This window comes from Nicotiana tomentosiformis, chromosome 3 (genome assembly GCF_000390325.3).
Source record: "Nicotiana tomentosiformis chromosome 3, ASM39032v3, whole genome shotgun sequence".
In the NCBI taxonomy this organism is placed as follows: domain Eukaryota; kingdom Viridiplantae; phylum Streptophyta; class Magnoliopsida; order Solanales; family Solanaceae; genus Nicotiana; species Nicotiana tomentosiformis.
The window spans coordinates 10,265,189-10,281,342 of record NC_090814.1 but is presented as its reverse complement, the minus strand read 5'-3'; the positions used below and the strand labels follow the sequence as shown (position 1 = coordinate 10,281,342).

The window sequence follows — 16,154 nt, the reverse complement described above, 5'->3', positions numbered from 1 at the left end:
TAGCGATTTCAACACATATTCTCACCGTTTTTACTTCTCTTTGACTCAGATCCTCACTCATTCTTTGCTCGAATCTAGGGTTTTTTCACTTTTCAACTCCGATCTGTGACGATCGCGTTGTGTCGTTGATTTTTGAAGACAGTAAAAATGGAGGCGATCGAGGAATTGGCACAGCTATCAGATTCGATGAAGCAAGCTGCGTCTTTGCTTGCCGACGAAGATGTGGATGAAACTTCTTCCAAACGGCCGTCCACTTTTCTCAATGTCGTTGCTATCGGTGGCACTGTAAGTTGTTTAAGTCATTAGATTTGCTAGTTGGTGCGTGCTGATTCGATCTGTGAAACTTGCTGTTTTGTGATTCGTATTACTCTCCGATGATCTAGGGTTGAATTAAAACAATTGGATTTCAGCTAAGAGTTAGTTGATAATAAACTCGAAAAGAAGTACTATTGGCAGTTGAGATTGCAATTTTTTCGAGGGAACTTTTACTATTAGTTGACTAGTGTAGGATCTAATGTATGAAGTTGATATTCTCTGTCTATTATGCTGGCCTTTTTCGTGTTTTGTTTCAATTTGGTTTTGTAGATGCTTGCTTCAGTTTATTGTCAGCAAATGTTGCATCAAATAAGCTGAAATAATTCAATAACAAGGTGACTGACAATTTCTCTGAAAAAAATTCTTTTACAGTTATTGTACGATCAAAGATGTACATATGTGTACAGATAACGTTCTGACTATCCTGTCTGTGAATCAAGTGGAGAATTGGTTCAGCCTGTGAAAGGGTGTACAATTAGCTTGACCATAGATTTAGAGTAATGTCTACCTTTCTACTGTTTTATATACAGTTGCTACTAAAAGCAATTATTCTATCACATATAGCGATAATGTGATGCGAGTTCAGTAGTTGCGGAGCCAGAAATTTTTATTATGGGATTTAAAAAATGTAAAAATTTCACAATATAGGTAAATATGAGCCATGAAGATGTATATGAACATAATTTATCCCATTAATATGAACATCATTGATCCCATTTCAAAAGAGATGAAAAAAATGGCGAAACTTCATAAAATTTGGTAGAACCTCTTGGTAGTCCATTTTGTTTGAATGTCGTTCATCATAATATATATTCACTTATTCCTCGATATAAAAGCGGAAGAAAATATTTAAATAGTCCCAGAATGGAACTTTGCAATGTTTCATGGCTTCCTTATTTCATTCAATCAAGTTGGAAGATATTTTGGATAATCTCTGGTGAATGTTGATTGATATAAATTATTCTTGACTTGACAAGGTATACTCTGTTGAGCTGCTTGTCTAGTGCATTAGTCATTTGATTGAGTTGTGAGATTGACGATGTGGATGATATTATTGAATATCTGTCCATTAAAAGAAAGTCTTTTTTGTGATAGGGATATTACTGTCTGTATAGCTGCTTACTCTTGTTTATTCCATCATGATCTTTTGTGCATGAGGTGTTAATACAGACATTGCTCTCTCAATTGTTGTGAAGATATGGATGCATTAAGCTGTGCAAACTTTTACAGGGTGCAGGTAAATCAGCTGTACTGAACAGTCTAGTTGGACATCCTGCTTTGGTATGGTTTTCTCCCTGTGAAATTAGAATGCTATTTTTCACATCTTATTTTGCCCTGTTAACTCCTAATCCCAAGTTTCGAAACAAAGTGCTTTTGATGCCTAATACGATCTATATATTTGCAGCCAACAGGGGAAGGTGGTGCTACTCGTGCCCCCATATGCATCGATCTAAAACGAGACAGTTCGTTGAGCAGTAAGTCAATCGTTTTGCAGATCGACAGTAAATCACAGCCAGTGTCTGCAAGTAAGTTTCTTAGTGATCTTGTGGGTTTATGAGGAAGGGTAGTCTTTTACATGAATGAGAAGCTGACCCCTGAAGCAAGAGAATGGTAATCTACCAGTTGTGTCTTTTAAATAGATTAACATTTCTTGTTTCATCTCCACAGGTGCTCTTCGACATTCTTTACAGGATAGACTTAGCAAAATTTCAAGCAAGAGTCGTGATGAAATATATTTGAAGCTACGAACAAGCACGGGTAAGAAACTTACTTGGAGACACTTGTAAACCTACCTATACTGGGTTCCTTGCTTTCCTTTGACTTACCTATTCTTTTTACTGCATACAGCTCCACCATTGAAGCTGATTGATTTGCCTGGGGTTGACAAGGGAAATCTTGATGATTCATTGGTGAGTATTTTAACAAATATGATGGTCAAATTTGTCAGATAGCTTAGACTTCATACTTACCGACTATCTTTCGAAACAGACTGAATATGTTGAGCACAATGATGCCATATTGCTGGTCGTAATATCTGCTGCTCAGGCACCTGAAGTTGCTTCTTGTAAAGCTATCAGAATTGCCAAGGAGTATGATAGTGAATGTAGGTCTATCTATCCCAGATTGTTTTGTCTTTCAGAAATAAGAAAGAGTGAAATGGATATTGTCTATTTGTAAGGCCTGCGTACACACTACCCTCCCCAGACCCCACTTGTGGGATTTCACTGGGTTTGTTGTTGTTGTAGACCATAATCACAGTGTGTTTTATATGTGAAACTCTACACATGTTTGCTTTATTTCTGTTCCATTAGGTACTAGAACTGTCGGTGTTATTAGCAAGATAGATCAAGCAGTTTCAGAGCCAAAAGTGCTTGCGGCTGTTCAAGCTCTTTTGTCGGGTCAAGGACCACGAAGTACAGCTGATATCCCCTGGGTTGCCTTGATTGGTCAATCTGTTTCCATAGCTTCTGCCCAGTCTGGAAGTGTTGGATCTGATAACTCATTGGAGACTGCATGGCGAGCTGAGAGTGAAAGTTTAAAATCTATTTTGACAGGAGCTCCTCAAAGTAAGCTTGGTAGGTTAGCATTGGTCGAGACCCTTGCTCACCAGATACGCAATAGAATGAAAGTCAGACTTCCGAATCTGCTTTCAGGGTAATCTCACCTACTTAAATGCCTCTATTGATATTTCACGAAGATCTAACAATCCATTTCACTGTTTTTCTTTGTCAGCAGAAGCAATTGATTGTGAAAAATTTGTGTTAATCTCTTTGTTTTACCTACACCATAATTTCGAATCAAACCGATTTATTTTCTAGTAGAATTTTGTCTAATTTGGAGCTAAAATTATCTTATCTTTTTCGAAATACCCGCAAATCATACTTTTATTGTTATTTCTAAAACTGGAAAAAACTATTGTGCTAGTAGATAAATGCTTGAAAAGTAAGGTGAGCCACTTATTTTTTGAGCAATCAGGAAATAAGGTGATAACGAGGATCTGATGGTAGTGTGGGATTTGATTGTTCAGAGAATAAGATAGGTTCTTTTAAGAAAGGTCTGGATAATTTACATTGTCAAATTAAATAAATCTAGGTTTTTTTACTTACCTTCCTACTAATATTTGATATGATTGGTGACGCGATGCCCTTTACAAGAACCTTTTTTTTTTGTTGTAAAACTATCACAGTGATTGGATTTGTTCCAATTCCTCCATCCATAGAATGCCCTTATTAATCAAACTTTCTCTCTCGAATCTAGGTGAATATTGGCGTTTTCTGATCGTTATGCTTATTTATGTAATTTATTGGCCCTTTATTTTTCCTTAATTGATGTCAAGTTGTCAACTAATGACTCTAGATGTTTTGAAGATAGATTTAGTTCTGAACAGAAAATCAAGGTGAATTGTATATTCTTGTTTCACTTTTGGTGTATAGAAGCCCTTGTAGAAGATGTAGAGTCTATAGTTGAATCATTGGGGCCTTGTAGCTACCACGAGACTAGGTTTTTGCTCTTTTTTGGGGGTCATGTAACTTTGTTTTTCTCTTAGCACAATCTTTGTGATAAGGGTTACTTTATCTTATTTATAAATATGTTACCTTCTCAATTTTTTTTTAATTTAAAATTATTGTGCCATCTATTTACTCATACTTGGGAGTTCGCTGCTTCAGGCTTCAGGGGAAATCTCAAGTTGTACAGGATGAGTTGGTTAGGCTTGGGGAGCAAATGGTTAATAGTGCTGAAGGTACCAAAGCCTTAGCACTTGAGCTTTGCCGTGAATTTGAGGATAAGTTTCTGCAGCATATCACTGGCGGGGAGGTGGGTAAAATATAAGAGAACTCTTAATTTTCTTATTCAGTCTTTGGAATTGCAAATACCCAATGTTTTGATACTACTTTTTGGTTGTAGTTTCTCGTTGTTTCGCAACTAGCTTTTATTTATGAAGGTTCCTGCAAAGAAATTTGGTGATACCCTTGCTGAGAGAAAAGTACATTCCTTATGTTCTTCAATATATTGTGCTTATAAAGACTGTTGAAAATTGTGTACCTAATCCGTGCAGTTCAAAAATATATCAACACTGAGGAATGTGAGATATCCATATAGATTTACTGTTGGATTGGGAAAAGGTTCCTTAGTAGATATGGTAGCGATGTTCATGCTCTAATTATATTTTTTTACATGTATTTTTTGAGTTCTCTTCTTTCTGTTTGTCTCTTTGTTTAATTGTTTTCTTTCTGTTGCTCATCCTATGTTTTCTGTGTGTTGCATTATTTATCATATATGGACTTTGTTTAATATGTTGTCCTACGTTACCCATCACACCATGGTTTGCGCTGTAAGGTGTCTTTTTGACTAATCAAAACCAAAAAGAAAGAAAAAGGAAAGAAAAGAGGTGGCCGTTTGATATATTTGTTAAAGCATATCTGGTATGTAGTTAGGGTTCTTAAATTCTTCACTATGCATTCAGATTTTAGAACTCTTTCATTTCTTTCAGGGTGATGGATGGAAAGTGGTTGCAAGTTTCGAAGGGAACTTTCCTAATAGGATAAAGCAGCTCCCCTTAGATAGACATTTTGACATAAACAATGTCAAGCGGGTATTTGTTCTCCATCACAATAGTTTTCAATAATGTGCATTTTTTTCTGTATTGTCAACTGCTAGTTTGTTCTTTGTCTATTTGATAATTGTTTTTGCTTGCCACCAGATTGTGTTAGAAGCCGATGGTTATCAACCTTACCTGATTTCTCCGGAGAAAGGTTTGAGGTCTTTGATAAAAGGTGTTCTAGAGCTTGCAAAAGAACCTTCACGCCTTTGTGTTGATGAGGTAAATTCTGATTGTTTCAGCTCTTGATTTTGGTTAGTCTTTTGTTTTTGTTCATTGTTCTTCATGTGCCTTGTATCCTTCTGTTAATCTATGTAAATTTGCTTCAATGCATTAGCATAGAGTGTTGTCAGTACATTCACTGACAGTGGAATCATATTACCTTCAAAATTGAACTTGTTCAAGTGTTTAAAATACAAGTATCGGTGTTTTCATAAGATATTGCTTCAACTCAAAATATGTGACCTGAGACCTGTTTTACAAAATTCATAGTCTTGTTTTCTTTAGCATAATCATGTGTACTTGGTCTTGGTCTTGCCCAGTTTGTTGTAATTAATCCCTTAGATTTAGTAATCTATTCAGCAGCGACACCAGTGGAGGGTACTGTTCCGATATGAGTACAAAGATCTGGATTTTCAAAACTTAGCAGAACATGACACCATTAGGACGTGATTTCATTATGCTTGTTTTATATAAAAAATCTGTTATAGCCTAAATTTTAACATGTTGAAACTTTAATAAATTATCTTATTAATTTCATTAATTTAAATACATACAACAACAACAACAACAACAAACCCAGTAGTTTCCACAAGTGGGGTCTGGGGAGGGTAAGATGTACGCAACCTTACCCCTACCCTACCCCTGGAAGGGCAGAGAGGTTGTTTCCGATAGACCCTCGGCTCGAGAATGACTGAAAAAGAAAAGGTAATTGCAACAAGTAGGAATAACAGCAAGATTAGTTTAAATACATAATCACCAAAAATTACAAAAGTTACCACGATTGTACAACATAAAAGAGTCTCAATCTAACTTTTATCGTTATGCAGTATGACAGAGTGTCAAAGCGTATATTTGCCCAGAATAGGTGGCAACTTCTTTTTTTTCTTTGCCTTTTTGAGTTATCCTGATGTTTGATTCTTACTTTGTGAGCCTGGTTGTTTTTAATAACGGTGGCGTCTGGGCTAGCTTGCTCACACCTAGCTACTAATTACTTGAGATACATGCTACCTCCCACTAGCAACTGGTACCAGGTAACTCTGTCCTCCAAGGTTTGGATAGACGGAAGAGATCGCCTAGTGTTTTTGCCTTCGCTGGAATTTGAACTTGAAACTTTATTGTTCTCAACCCACTTCGTTGACCATTAGGCCACACTCTTCTTGAGTGCTTGTGAGCTTGGTATACTAATAGTATAATTTATTGTTATTCAATGAAAATATGAAATATATGATCTTTACACTTTAGAACTATTGAAGTGAAAAAGAATATCATTTGCAATTTAAAATGATATTCAACAACTACTACGCCTCAATCTCAAACTACTTGTGTTTGACCCTTTCAAAAATATATTATTGCTTCTAAAATATTGAAGTGGGAAGTTATGGGTACACAAATGATACACCTTTGTTTCAAATTGGAGGGTTGTCGATTTCAGTGTCAAGGATGCAATGTTACATATTTTTGGTAAATACGGACAATTTTAAATGATTAATATAAAAAAAGGGGACACGAGCTGTTGGTAGCCTTGGTGGGTATCAAGAGGGATAGAGGTAGGCCTAAGAAGTCTTGGGGAGAGATGATTAGGCGGGACTTGGCGCAACTTAAGTTTACTGAGGACATGACCCTGAGGACATGACCCTTGATAGGAGGGTGTGGAGGTCGAAGATTAGGTAGAAGGTTAGTCAGTAATCGAGCGTTTTCTTTTGTCTTCCTCGGTTCGATAGCATTGGTGCTAGTATGATATCGTTTTATTCATAGATTGCTATTACTACCTATGTTTAACTAATATCTTGGCTTCGGTCTTCTTTTTATCTTGTTGTTGTTCTACTTGTTGCCATCACTTCTTTTTCATCCTTTCTTTAGCCGAGGGTCTATCAGAAAAGCTTCTCTGCCCTTCTGGCATAGGGGTAAGGCTGCGTACATCTTACTCTCCCTAGACCCCACTTGTGGGAACTCAATGGGTTTGTTGTTGTTGTTGGGACAAAAGCTGATGGTGTAAGACTAGCGATCAACAACTATCACCTGAGGGTCAGTGTTGGTATAACAAGATGCTACCAATATTTGGTATTTGAGTATCATGGATGATAACTTTGCTCACCTGTGGAACTAGAATGTAGAAAAGCATCTGCAACTGAGAACCATCTACCCGCATCTAAGTATTGGAGGTGTAACTATTTCTTGGGTGATGGTATCTGCCTAAAGTAAAATATCATGTAGGACTTGTAATATTGTTCATTCGGATGAATAATATTGTCTCTCTCGCTAAAAGATAAAAGAGTACATGGAAGAGGCTGTTAGATGGTCTCTTCTCGAATGACAACCTTTTTAATCCTTTACATTCTTCCTTTATTTTGGCATGGAGTCAGCCTTTGTGGTTGGCCTTGTAGGTTTCCTTCTTGGCTTCTCTGAGAGTTAATGGTGTGGAAACCTAGACTCTTGTGGTTTCAAGAGTTATGGAAGAAGTTGAGAGTTTTTTCTCCAGGATAGTGGAGCATAGAAGTTTAATTAAGAAATTGTTGGGATTCTTTTTCGACGGGGATATGAGGTGGGAGAAATGGTGCCTAGTTGATCTTTATTGTACACAGTTCTGATTTCTGGCATTGAAATTTGACGTGGATGGGATTAAAAGTGGTACTTTTTGAGTGTTTTTTTTTGCTTTTTCCTTGTGTGCTAGTGGCTTTGATCATTGAGGGGAAAGAGAAAACAAATAGGAAGGATGACTTTAGGCTTCATACCAACAATGAAAGTCGTGGTGCATGTAGTTGGGTGGGCAAACATAAGTGTTGAAGGAAGATGGTAAATGAATTTTCCAATGCATAGGGCACCTTTCTGTATTTTGAGTAGTCAATGGACGGCGGTTGTGCAACCCATCTGCTTCTTTTAAGGCATGACGATTAGTGAGAGCCAGCCGTCGAGAACTCTGAATTCTTAAAAGTTTTTATCTGCCTTTTGGTACATGGTGGGCGTAGGATGCCAATGGGCCGATGAAAGAAGATGTTCATTTACAAGTGCGACTTCCTTGTGGCTATCCCAAAAAGAAATTGGTTCTCACTATGTAAATTTGAGGAATAGCCTCCTGATCTTGGTGCACCCACAAGGTCCCCGTTTGTATAGTTGATTGGGCGTCTTTTGTAGATAACTATAATCTTTGTGGTTTCTCTATTTTTTGGCACACTGCTTGTATATTGGAACATTCCTAAATCAATATACTGTCAAAATATTTGGGCTCTTCTAAATGGGTTGCGCTCTTGAGTTCCATTTCTGATAAATTTCTCTATCTAGCTATTCCAAGAGGAGAAGGAAAAATGGAAAAATGAAGAAGCAAGAGTAACCGCTAGGTTCTTATATTGTTGGATATTTTCCTGGGCTATCAGAGGTGTTTCTAGTTTTTCAAGCTATGCTGTTTTGTTCTAATTCTAACCCTCTATGTGAACCTTTACATAGGTGCACCGTGTACTTGTTGATCTTGTCTCCTCTGCTGCAAATGCCACACCTGGACTTGGACGATATCCTCCTTTCAAGAGAGAGGTAATGATGTCTAGCAACTCCAGATTTTCCTTTCTAGTTATTATGGGACACACATATAAATGTTTGTGGCAGCTATAATGACTTTCAATGAAAATATTTACTTGGTAAACCAGGTTGTAGCAATTGCTTCTGCTGCATTGGATGGGTTTAAAACTGATGCCAAGAAAATGGTAGTTGCCCTTGTCGACATGGAGCGAGCTTTTGTCCCCCCTCAACACTTCATCCGCTTGGTGCAGAGGAGGTATCCCTATCAAATACTTCTATAGCGTGTCTACATGTAATTTGTTTTGATTTTCTATCATGTTGGTCCCTGTATCTTAAGTTTCCTGTTATGTGATACCAGAGTTCATGATGATATATGAGATTATACTGTTGACATAGGATACTGTAATATCAGGAAAATTGATTGCAATAAGCAGGGAATATCATATTTTATGCTAAAAAATAAAAATGCACTTTTGGTGTAGCTAATAGAGTTGGAATTCGGAAATAAGCTTCAATGGTTGGACGCATGTTGTTTGTGTTCTTGTTTTTGTTCAGATTCATCATCTTTTTGGTGCTCGGTTATTTGATGTGGTTGACACTGCACTTCACTTTTTCTCTTGTTTAGAGGTTCTTGTTTCATGCAAATCAAAGTTTTAAATCTCTCAATGACAAATGATAAGCAGAGACATAAGAATGCATACCCTTCATTTATAATAGCCATTTGTGAACCTTCTTCAATCACAAGCAGCAATGTATACTTTTCTTCTGGCAAAAAATCATCTCTCGTTCTGCTTTTACTCCCTTTTGATTTCTGTATATGTCAGCTCAATGAGGCACGTGAGCCAATCTCAAAATGTGCAAAACATGGTGGTGTTGGTGCTTTGTAGCTACTAACAATTTTTATATGGCCAAATCCTGTTGCACAAATTATGTCTCGTGTGCGCTGAAAAGTTGGACGTGCAATTAATCTTTTTTATTTATTTGTTTGTTTGCATCTTTACCAATTGTTTGAGGGTCAACCTTTTCATGGCACTGCTTTTCTTCCCAGGGACCATTTGCTTTGCTTTTCTTGGGTTATCTTATCCAGTGTAGAAAGATATAACTTTGGAGAAAAAAAGATTGTTGCTTCCAGTGTTATTTCCTAAAAATATCTCTCTTTTTTTGAAATTGCTGTATTTGTTGGTCTGGCTAGTGATAACTATAGCAGGTAAAAACATACTTATGTTTAACAAAATTAAAGCATTCTCACAATGTCTACTCGGCTCTTTTCCAGAATGGACAGACAGAGACGAGAGGATGAGCTAAAAAATCGGGGTTCGAAGAAGGCACATGAATCAGAGCAATCAATATTGAATAGGGTAATTAAGATTCTTTTTCTCAAATTATCTGCTTGAAACTATTATCTCATTGAACTCATTATGATGTCTTGCAAAGGATTGCCTTAGGAACTTTACCTTTTTATTCTTTAAATTAGTTTGTTTTCTCCGTATGCATTTCTATGTTCTGTAATTATTCACTTAAGCTTATTAAATGTCTTTTCTGTACTGTCTTCTAAGTGTCCTTAATTGTTGATTTAGGCAACTAGTCCTCAAACTGGATCCCAGCAAGGTGGAGGAAGCTTGAAATCTATGAAAGAAAAACCCAGCCAGCAGGATAAGGACGCATCAGAAAGCTCAGCTTTGAAAACTGCAGGGCCTGAGGGAGAGATAACAGCCGGTATCTATTTCTTTAATTATATTTATTGTTTTAGGAATTTTGTTCCCTTTTAGATGAGAGTTATCATTAGTATGAATTTGCATAACTGGGGGCAAAACCTAAATATAATACATTTTGTAGTTGTCCCAATTTCTTTTGGTGTGAGTTCTCCATGTCTGCGTGTGGTGAGCTCACAAGTTATTCAGCAAATGAATGTGGATGTTTGTGCATTCTGTTCTTTCTAATTGTTGTTTGACCAGCTGCCAAGGTCAAAGGTGGATTTTCTTGGAACGTGTAACATTTGTTTCTTTAGTAGGTTAAAAATGATTTTGATACCATTAGAAGCCGTAATATTTAGTAATCTTGAAAAAATTAGTGGTTAATTGATCCTGACTTGTCTTCTAATTACCTTTAAAACTGTTATTTATCAATAGCTTTTATAACTGCCAGGTTTCTTATTGAAGAGAAGTGCCAAAACAAATGGGTGGAGTAAGCGATGGTTTGTTTTGAACGAGAAAACTGGAAAGGTCAGTAGGTGGCATGCTCAGCAATTTTTTACATGAATAGAGATAATTTGGCCTTCTACTACCAACTTGATATAAACTATCGACATTGTAAAATAATGTTATACCTAAAGTCTTGATAAAATTTACATCCTTTAACTGCAAAGACAAATATGTGGTGAATTTTGGATTTTTCTCTTCATCAAAAGAATATTTTAGAAACTTCATCAATAATTTAGGATTTTTCTCGTTCACCATAAGTAATTTAACCTAAAAGCAGGAACATTTACCTGAGGCATTAACTTTGTCACTATTATGTTCCCTTTTTGAGCATTTCAGTCATATTGGGTGTTCTCTTAAAGAAAGTTTGAACCTGTAGTTAATTTCTGTGCGAACTATGCATAAATAAAGTTTTGGTGATACCTCTAATGTCAAATCTCTTTTCAGCTTGGATACACAAAGAAACAAGAAGAACGTCATTTTCGTGGTGTCATAACATTGGAGGTATGTTGTGTCTTTGATTTGCAATATGGGCTAAGGCTTAAACTTAATTATATTTTTCGGCTTTTTCTTAAATGCAAATTATATTAATTGAATGTCAGAATGGGCATAACTATACAGAATCTGCCAGAAATACATGCGCAAAATTATGGATAGTCAAGGCCATTATGGATACTTGAGCAACGTATTGAATAAACAAGACCATTTTTGAGTTATATCATGAATCTTCACTCCTTTCCCTTGGCTATGGTTCACATGCAAAAGTTTGTTGAATTTCTTTCCAGTGGGGTTAATGAAACAGCATATCCTCGAACTTTCGGCCTTAGGAACCTACCTCAACCCTTTGCCTTATGATTACTTTTTATAAAGCTCTTCTCTGTTCCTTCTAAGTGCTTCCCTTTTTGTTTGAACTCATTAAAAATAGCCTCTCATAATTTGCTTCCCTTTTATATAAGCTCATCAAAGTTTCTCACAGTCATTCAGCGTCCCAAATAGGCACCACTCTTTAAGGTTTGCAACATTGACTCTTTCTAGACTGCCTCCATTTTCATGACCTAATTGTCAGTGATTGCAGTTGGTTTTCTTACTGCAGTCTTTGTTCACTTGTAATTTGATGGGATCACACACTATGATTTGGCATCACACTCAATAATTTGGCATGAGCTTCTAGCAGCTGTATCATCATTTCTACCACTGTTTTGGATTATATATTCCTGTGCTCCTAATGCTTATACTGCTTCTGTGTAAAAGGCCTGTATATCGAACCTGTACTACAATAACATGGTCATTTGATACACAGGAATGTAATCTGGAAGAAGTTCCTGAAGAAGAAGAATCTCCGGCGCCTGCCAAAAGTTCCAAGGACAAAAAGGCAAATGGGCCTGATGTTGCAAAAGCACCCAATCTTGTATTTAAAATAACGAGCCGGGTTCCATATAAAACTGTTTTAAAGGGTATACATCTCTGGAATCCTTTGCTACCTTCCTGTGGTTTGTTTTGTTATTTAAATAACCCAGAAGAAAAAATTTAATTGGTTGCAGCACACAGCGCTGTTATCTTGAAGGCCGAGAGTGTGGCAGATAAGATGGAGTGGTTAAATAAATTGAAAACTGTCATCAGCTCTAAAGGCGGTCAAGTTAAGGGTGAATCTGGGCCGCCTATCCGACATAGTCTTTCAGATGGATCTCTTGTAAGCAACTATACATTGGTTTCACTTGTTATGCAAATAATGATTTTCCGGAAAAGGGCCCTTCAGCAAATAATTATCCTTATATAACTTTTTCTTTGTGATCTTCATGTTTTTGTACTCTTTCTGATAGTTGTATTTCAAGTCTCCTGTTGTGGTTTTCTTAAGCTGTGAACTAATTTCCCTAACCAATTGTTTTTAGTTTACTAATTTTGCTGCTTGTTTTAGGAAACAATGACTAGAAGACCGGTCGATCCCGAAGAAGAACTTCGATGGATGGCTCAAGAAGTGCGTGGTTATGTTGAAGCTGTTCTAAACAGCCTTGCAGCCAATGTGCCAAAAGTCGGTCTTAATCTTGCATGTCCTCTACACTTCTCTTTGTTCTTTCGTGTAAAGCCCCATCTCACATGGTGCATTGTTTATTTGGTTTCAGGCAGTTGTTCTCTGCCAAGTGGAGAAGGCCAAAGAAGACATGCTTACTAAATTGTATAGTTCTATCAGGTAAACAGTCCAAAATTTCCTTGCGGATTCTGTGTCTCAACATCTTTCATCTGCTGTGGCATGTTGTATTTGCTTGTGTGACAGGAAGGGTGCAGTTGCATATGATCCTAAGATTATGGCCATCATCCAAAGGACCACTTGCAACTGTACTTTTCTTCAACAATTTGAACAGCCATCTTTCTGAAAAAATTTCAAAGTCACGTAGAACTTATTTTCCTGCTTCAGTACAAATTTTCTTTTTAATTAGTTACACACAGCAAAGTTTCTATTCTTTTTTCAATAAATTGGTAGAAGGAGATATAGACATTCAATTTGGCCAAAAGGAGTTGTAACATGGGAACCTGCAGTTACTGCAAGCATCTGTGTATTAAGCCATCATCCTTAGAGACAATTTTTGTTTGTTTCTTCTGGGTTTAATATATTGAATAGTTCATTTTGTTGGTATTCACCTGGGTTAAATGTGTTGATATTGTTTGACTTATCGGAATGTAGTGCCCAAAGTACTGCAAAGATTGAAGAGCTGCTCCAGGAGGACCAGAATGTAAAACGAAGGAGAGAGCGCATCCAGAAACAATCTTCTCTTCTTTCTAAGCTTACTAGACAACTCAGTATCCATGACAATAGAGCAGCTGCTGCTGCCAGTTACGCAAATGGTGAAGCAGGTAATCATCCCTTATAGGTTGCTCATTTGTTTTCCTTGTCCGAGGACAAATGAAGTCCCACTAGTTTTATTTGTTTTATTACTTTCTTTGGGTTCGAGTGAAAATGTTAATTATCTGTTAAATTAGTTGAAACAAACTTCCCATGTACTTTTGAAAGCATTATGCTTCTTAAAGTATTTCTATGATTGCTGATTGGTCTTAGTAGCTAATACTTCATGTTCAGCTGGTTTCCAGTTAGTTCCTGGCTAGCTTTAAGTGTCTCCCTGTCTGGATTCTGTTACACTATAACTGCAATCAAAGACTTTTTGCAGCATGATTTGGGGTAAATTGATGCAGGTGGTTAATAGCGCCACCTCTTTTTTATGTCCTCTCCCTGAAACCCATGGATGCCATATCGGGTGTTGACTTATTCTTTCATTTCTGCAGGTTTTGATTTGTGAAAGACCATATTCTTGTCTTGTTGAGGTCTTTTAGATTTTGCACTTCTCAAATTCATAATTTGCGCTTTATTTCTGCAGAAAGTAGCCCAACAGCATCAGGCCCGTCATCTGGTGATGATTGGAGATCTGCATTTGATGCTGCTGCAAATGGCCCTTCTAGTCTCTCTAGGTATGGGTCAGGTGGTAGCAGTCGCCGCTACAGTGAGCCTGCTGAAAATGGTAATGCAAATACACGCTCGAGTTCTGCTGGCCGTCGCACCCCTAACAGGTTGCCGCCTGGCCCACCACAGTCTGGATCCGGTTATAGATCATAAATTAGGTAATTTTGAGACTATTGATTCATATATTCTTGTTGGGGGTGGTTGCTTGTTCTTGTTCTTGTTCTTCACGGTGAGCTCCTTTCGATTTCGAGCATATGTTATACTAGTAGAATTGGTATACGCATCTTTGTAGATAGATGTTGCAATTAAAATGTCATCCTCCCCGTCTTTTTGTCCTGGTTGCTGGAGTTTGAATTAATACTAACAATGATTTTATTGAAAATTTCTTTGCCTCGGACATTTTCTTCAGTATTTCAAATGTATTGGTCGCTACTGTATGTAATGTTTCCATATAGTAATGAAGAAAGTATTTTGCTTTCTTTTTGTGCCATCTTACTAACGTAAAATCTTCTGCTCTTCCTTGCCAATACCTAAATTTATTCCTAGAAATTTTATTAGTCCCAAAGTTTCTGCTTGTCGTTCTTGCCTGGCATTGGATGCAGCAATATTGTTTCAATGAGCACTGAACCTGACACCTGCTTTTCAAACATTAGTTGGGTTTTCGAAATTGAATATTGTTGAAAATGGTATTCAATGTGTTTATGAAAAACCTATTAAGTTACCTGTGAAAAGTTACCGGTAACTCTGGAGTGTTCCCTAAAAATTTGGACACTCTTCAGACTTGATATTGATAGTGCGCTGGCAGAATGTCACGCTGAACTGAAATACACATATGGAAGGTAAAATGATTGGAGCACGTATTTCTTTAACTTTTAACATGATGAAAATTAGGGTGTGTTTGGTATAAAGAAAAATGTTTTTCTGGAAAATATTTTCGTGAAAAGTAAGTGGTTTTATTACTTACTTTTTCTTGTTTGGCTGGTGAGTGAAATGTTTTTCGAAAAATATCTTAGTGTTTGGTTAGAGAGCAAAAAATATGTTTTAGGAAAGTAATTTTTTATGCTACTACCCTCTCCTCTCCCCTCTTCAAATACTCTATGTTTTTAGAACTTTGTTTCAAGAATTTAATTATTCTTTTAAAAAATTATACAAACCTAAGGAAACTAATGAGTAGTTTTATTTTTTTTACATAAGAACGCTGAAATTTGAATTTCATAACTAAAAAGAAAGTACTTTTTTTGTTGAAAAAGAAAGTACTCTTTCTACGGTATGAAAATAAAGTATTAATTTTATTAAAATAAAATAAAATATATTTTTACATCATGAAAAGAAAATACTTATTTTGTTGAAATGTAGGAAATACTTTTTCTACATCATTTTGTTAAAACGAAAGAAAATACTTTTTCTATATCATGAAAAGGAAGTACAGTCAAATCTCTCTATAACAGCATCCCTATATAACAACCATTCACTATAAAAGTCAAAAATTTTCTCAGAACCGATTTTAAGTTATATTTTACCTCTATAACAGCTTTTTACGTGTAACATCAACAACCATATTTATAGCAGGATACTCTTTGTAAAATTACACATCTTTAACAACTATATAGAATCATTAAGATTACTAATAATAGTTTTAAAAATATGTTTCCATTAAGCAAAGTTTCTTTCTTGTATAAGATATAAGATTTGAAGATTTGCACATGATATCTTTTCAATTGGACAAATTCAATGAAAATATTTAGATAAAAAATTTAAATGTTAAGCTCTTAGATTGTCTTCAAGAGAAAGCTATTGGATGCCGTTTTGCTGAAAATTTGGGCATGAATCTTTGTCAATTCAACCGTTATATCGCTAG

The 16,154-nt window shown here is 36.3% G+C and overlaps 1 protein-coding gene across 1 annotated transcript; it reads left to right on the top strand.

Annotated features, from left to right (window-relative positions):
- Positions 1–14,774, top strand: LOC104091262 (dynamin-2A-like). Its single transcript, XM_009596553.4, has 22 exons — positions 1–285; positions 1,546–1,596; positions 1,721–1,841; positions 1,984–2,073; positions 2,164–2,225; positions 2,305–2,419; positions 2,628–2,970; positions 3,984–4,131; positions 4,808–4,909; positions 5,018–5,137; positions 8,579–8,662; positions 8,776–8,903; positions 9,921–10,005; positions 10,225–10,363; positions 10,793–10,869; positions 11,293–11,349; positions 12,146–12,299; positions 12,387–12,535; positions 12,761–12,874; positions 12,966–13,033; positions 13,526–13,695; positions 14,214–14,774. The coding sequence occupies exons 1-22, from the start codon at positions 148–150 to the stop codon at positions 14,447–14,449; spliced, it is 2,751 nt and encodes a 916-aa protein (XP_009594848.1). The 5' UTR covers positions 1–147; the 3' UTR covers positions 14,450–14,774.
- The last annotated feature ends 1,380 nt before the right edge of the window (positions 14,775–16,154 follow it).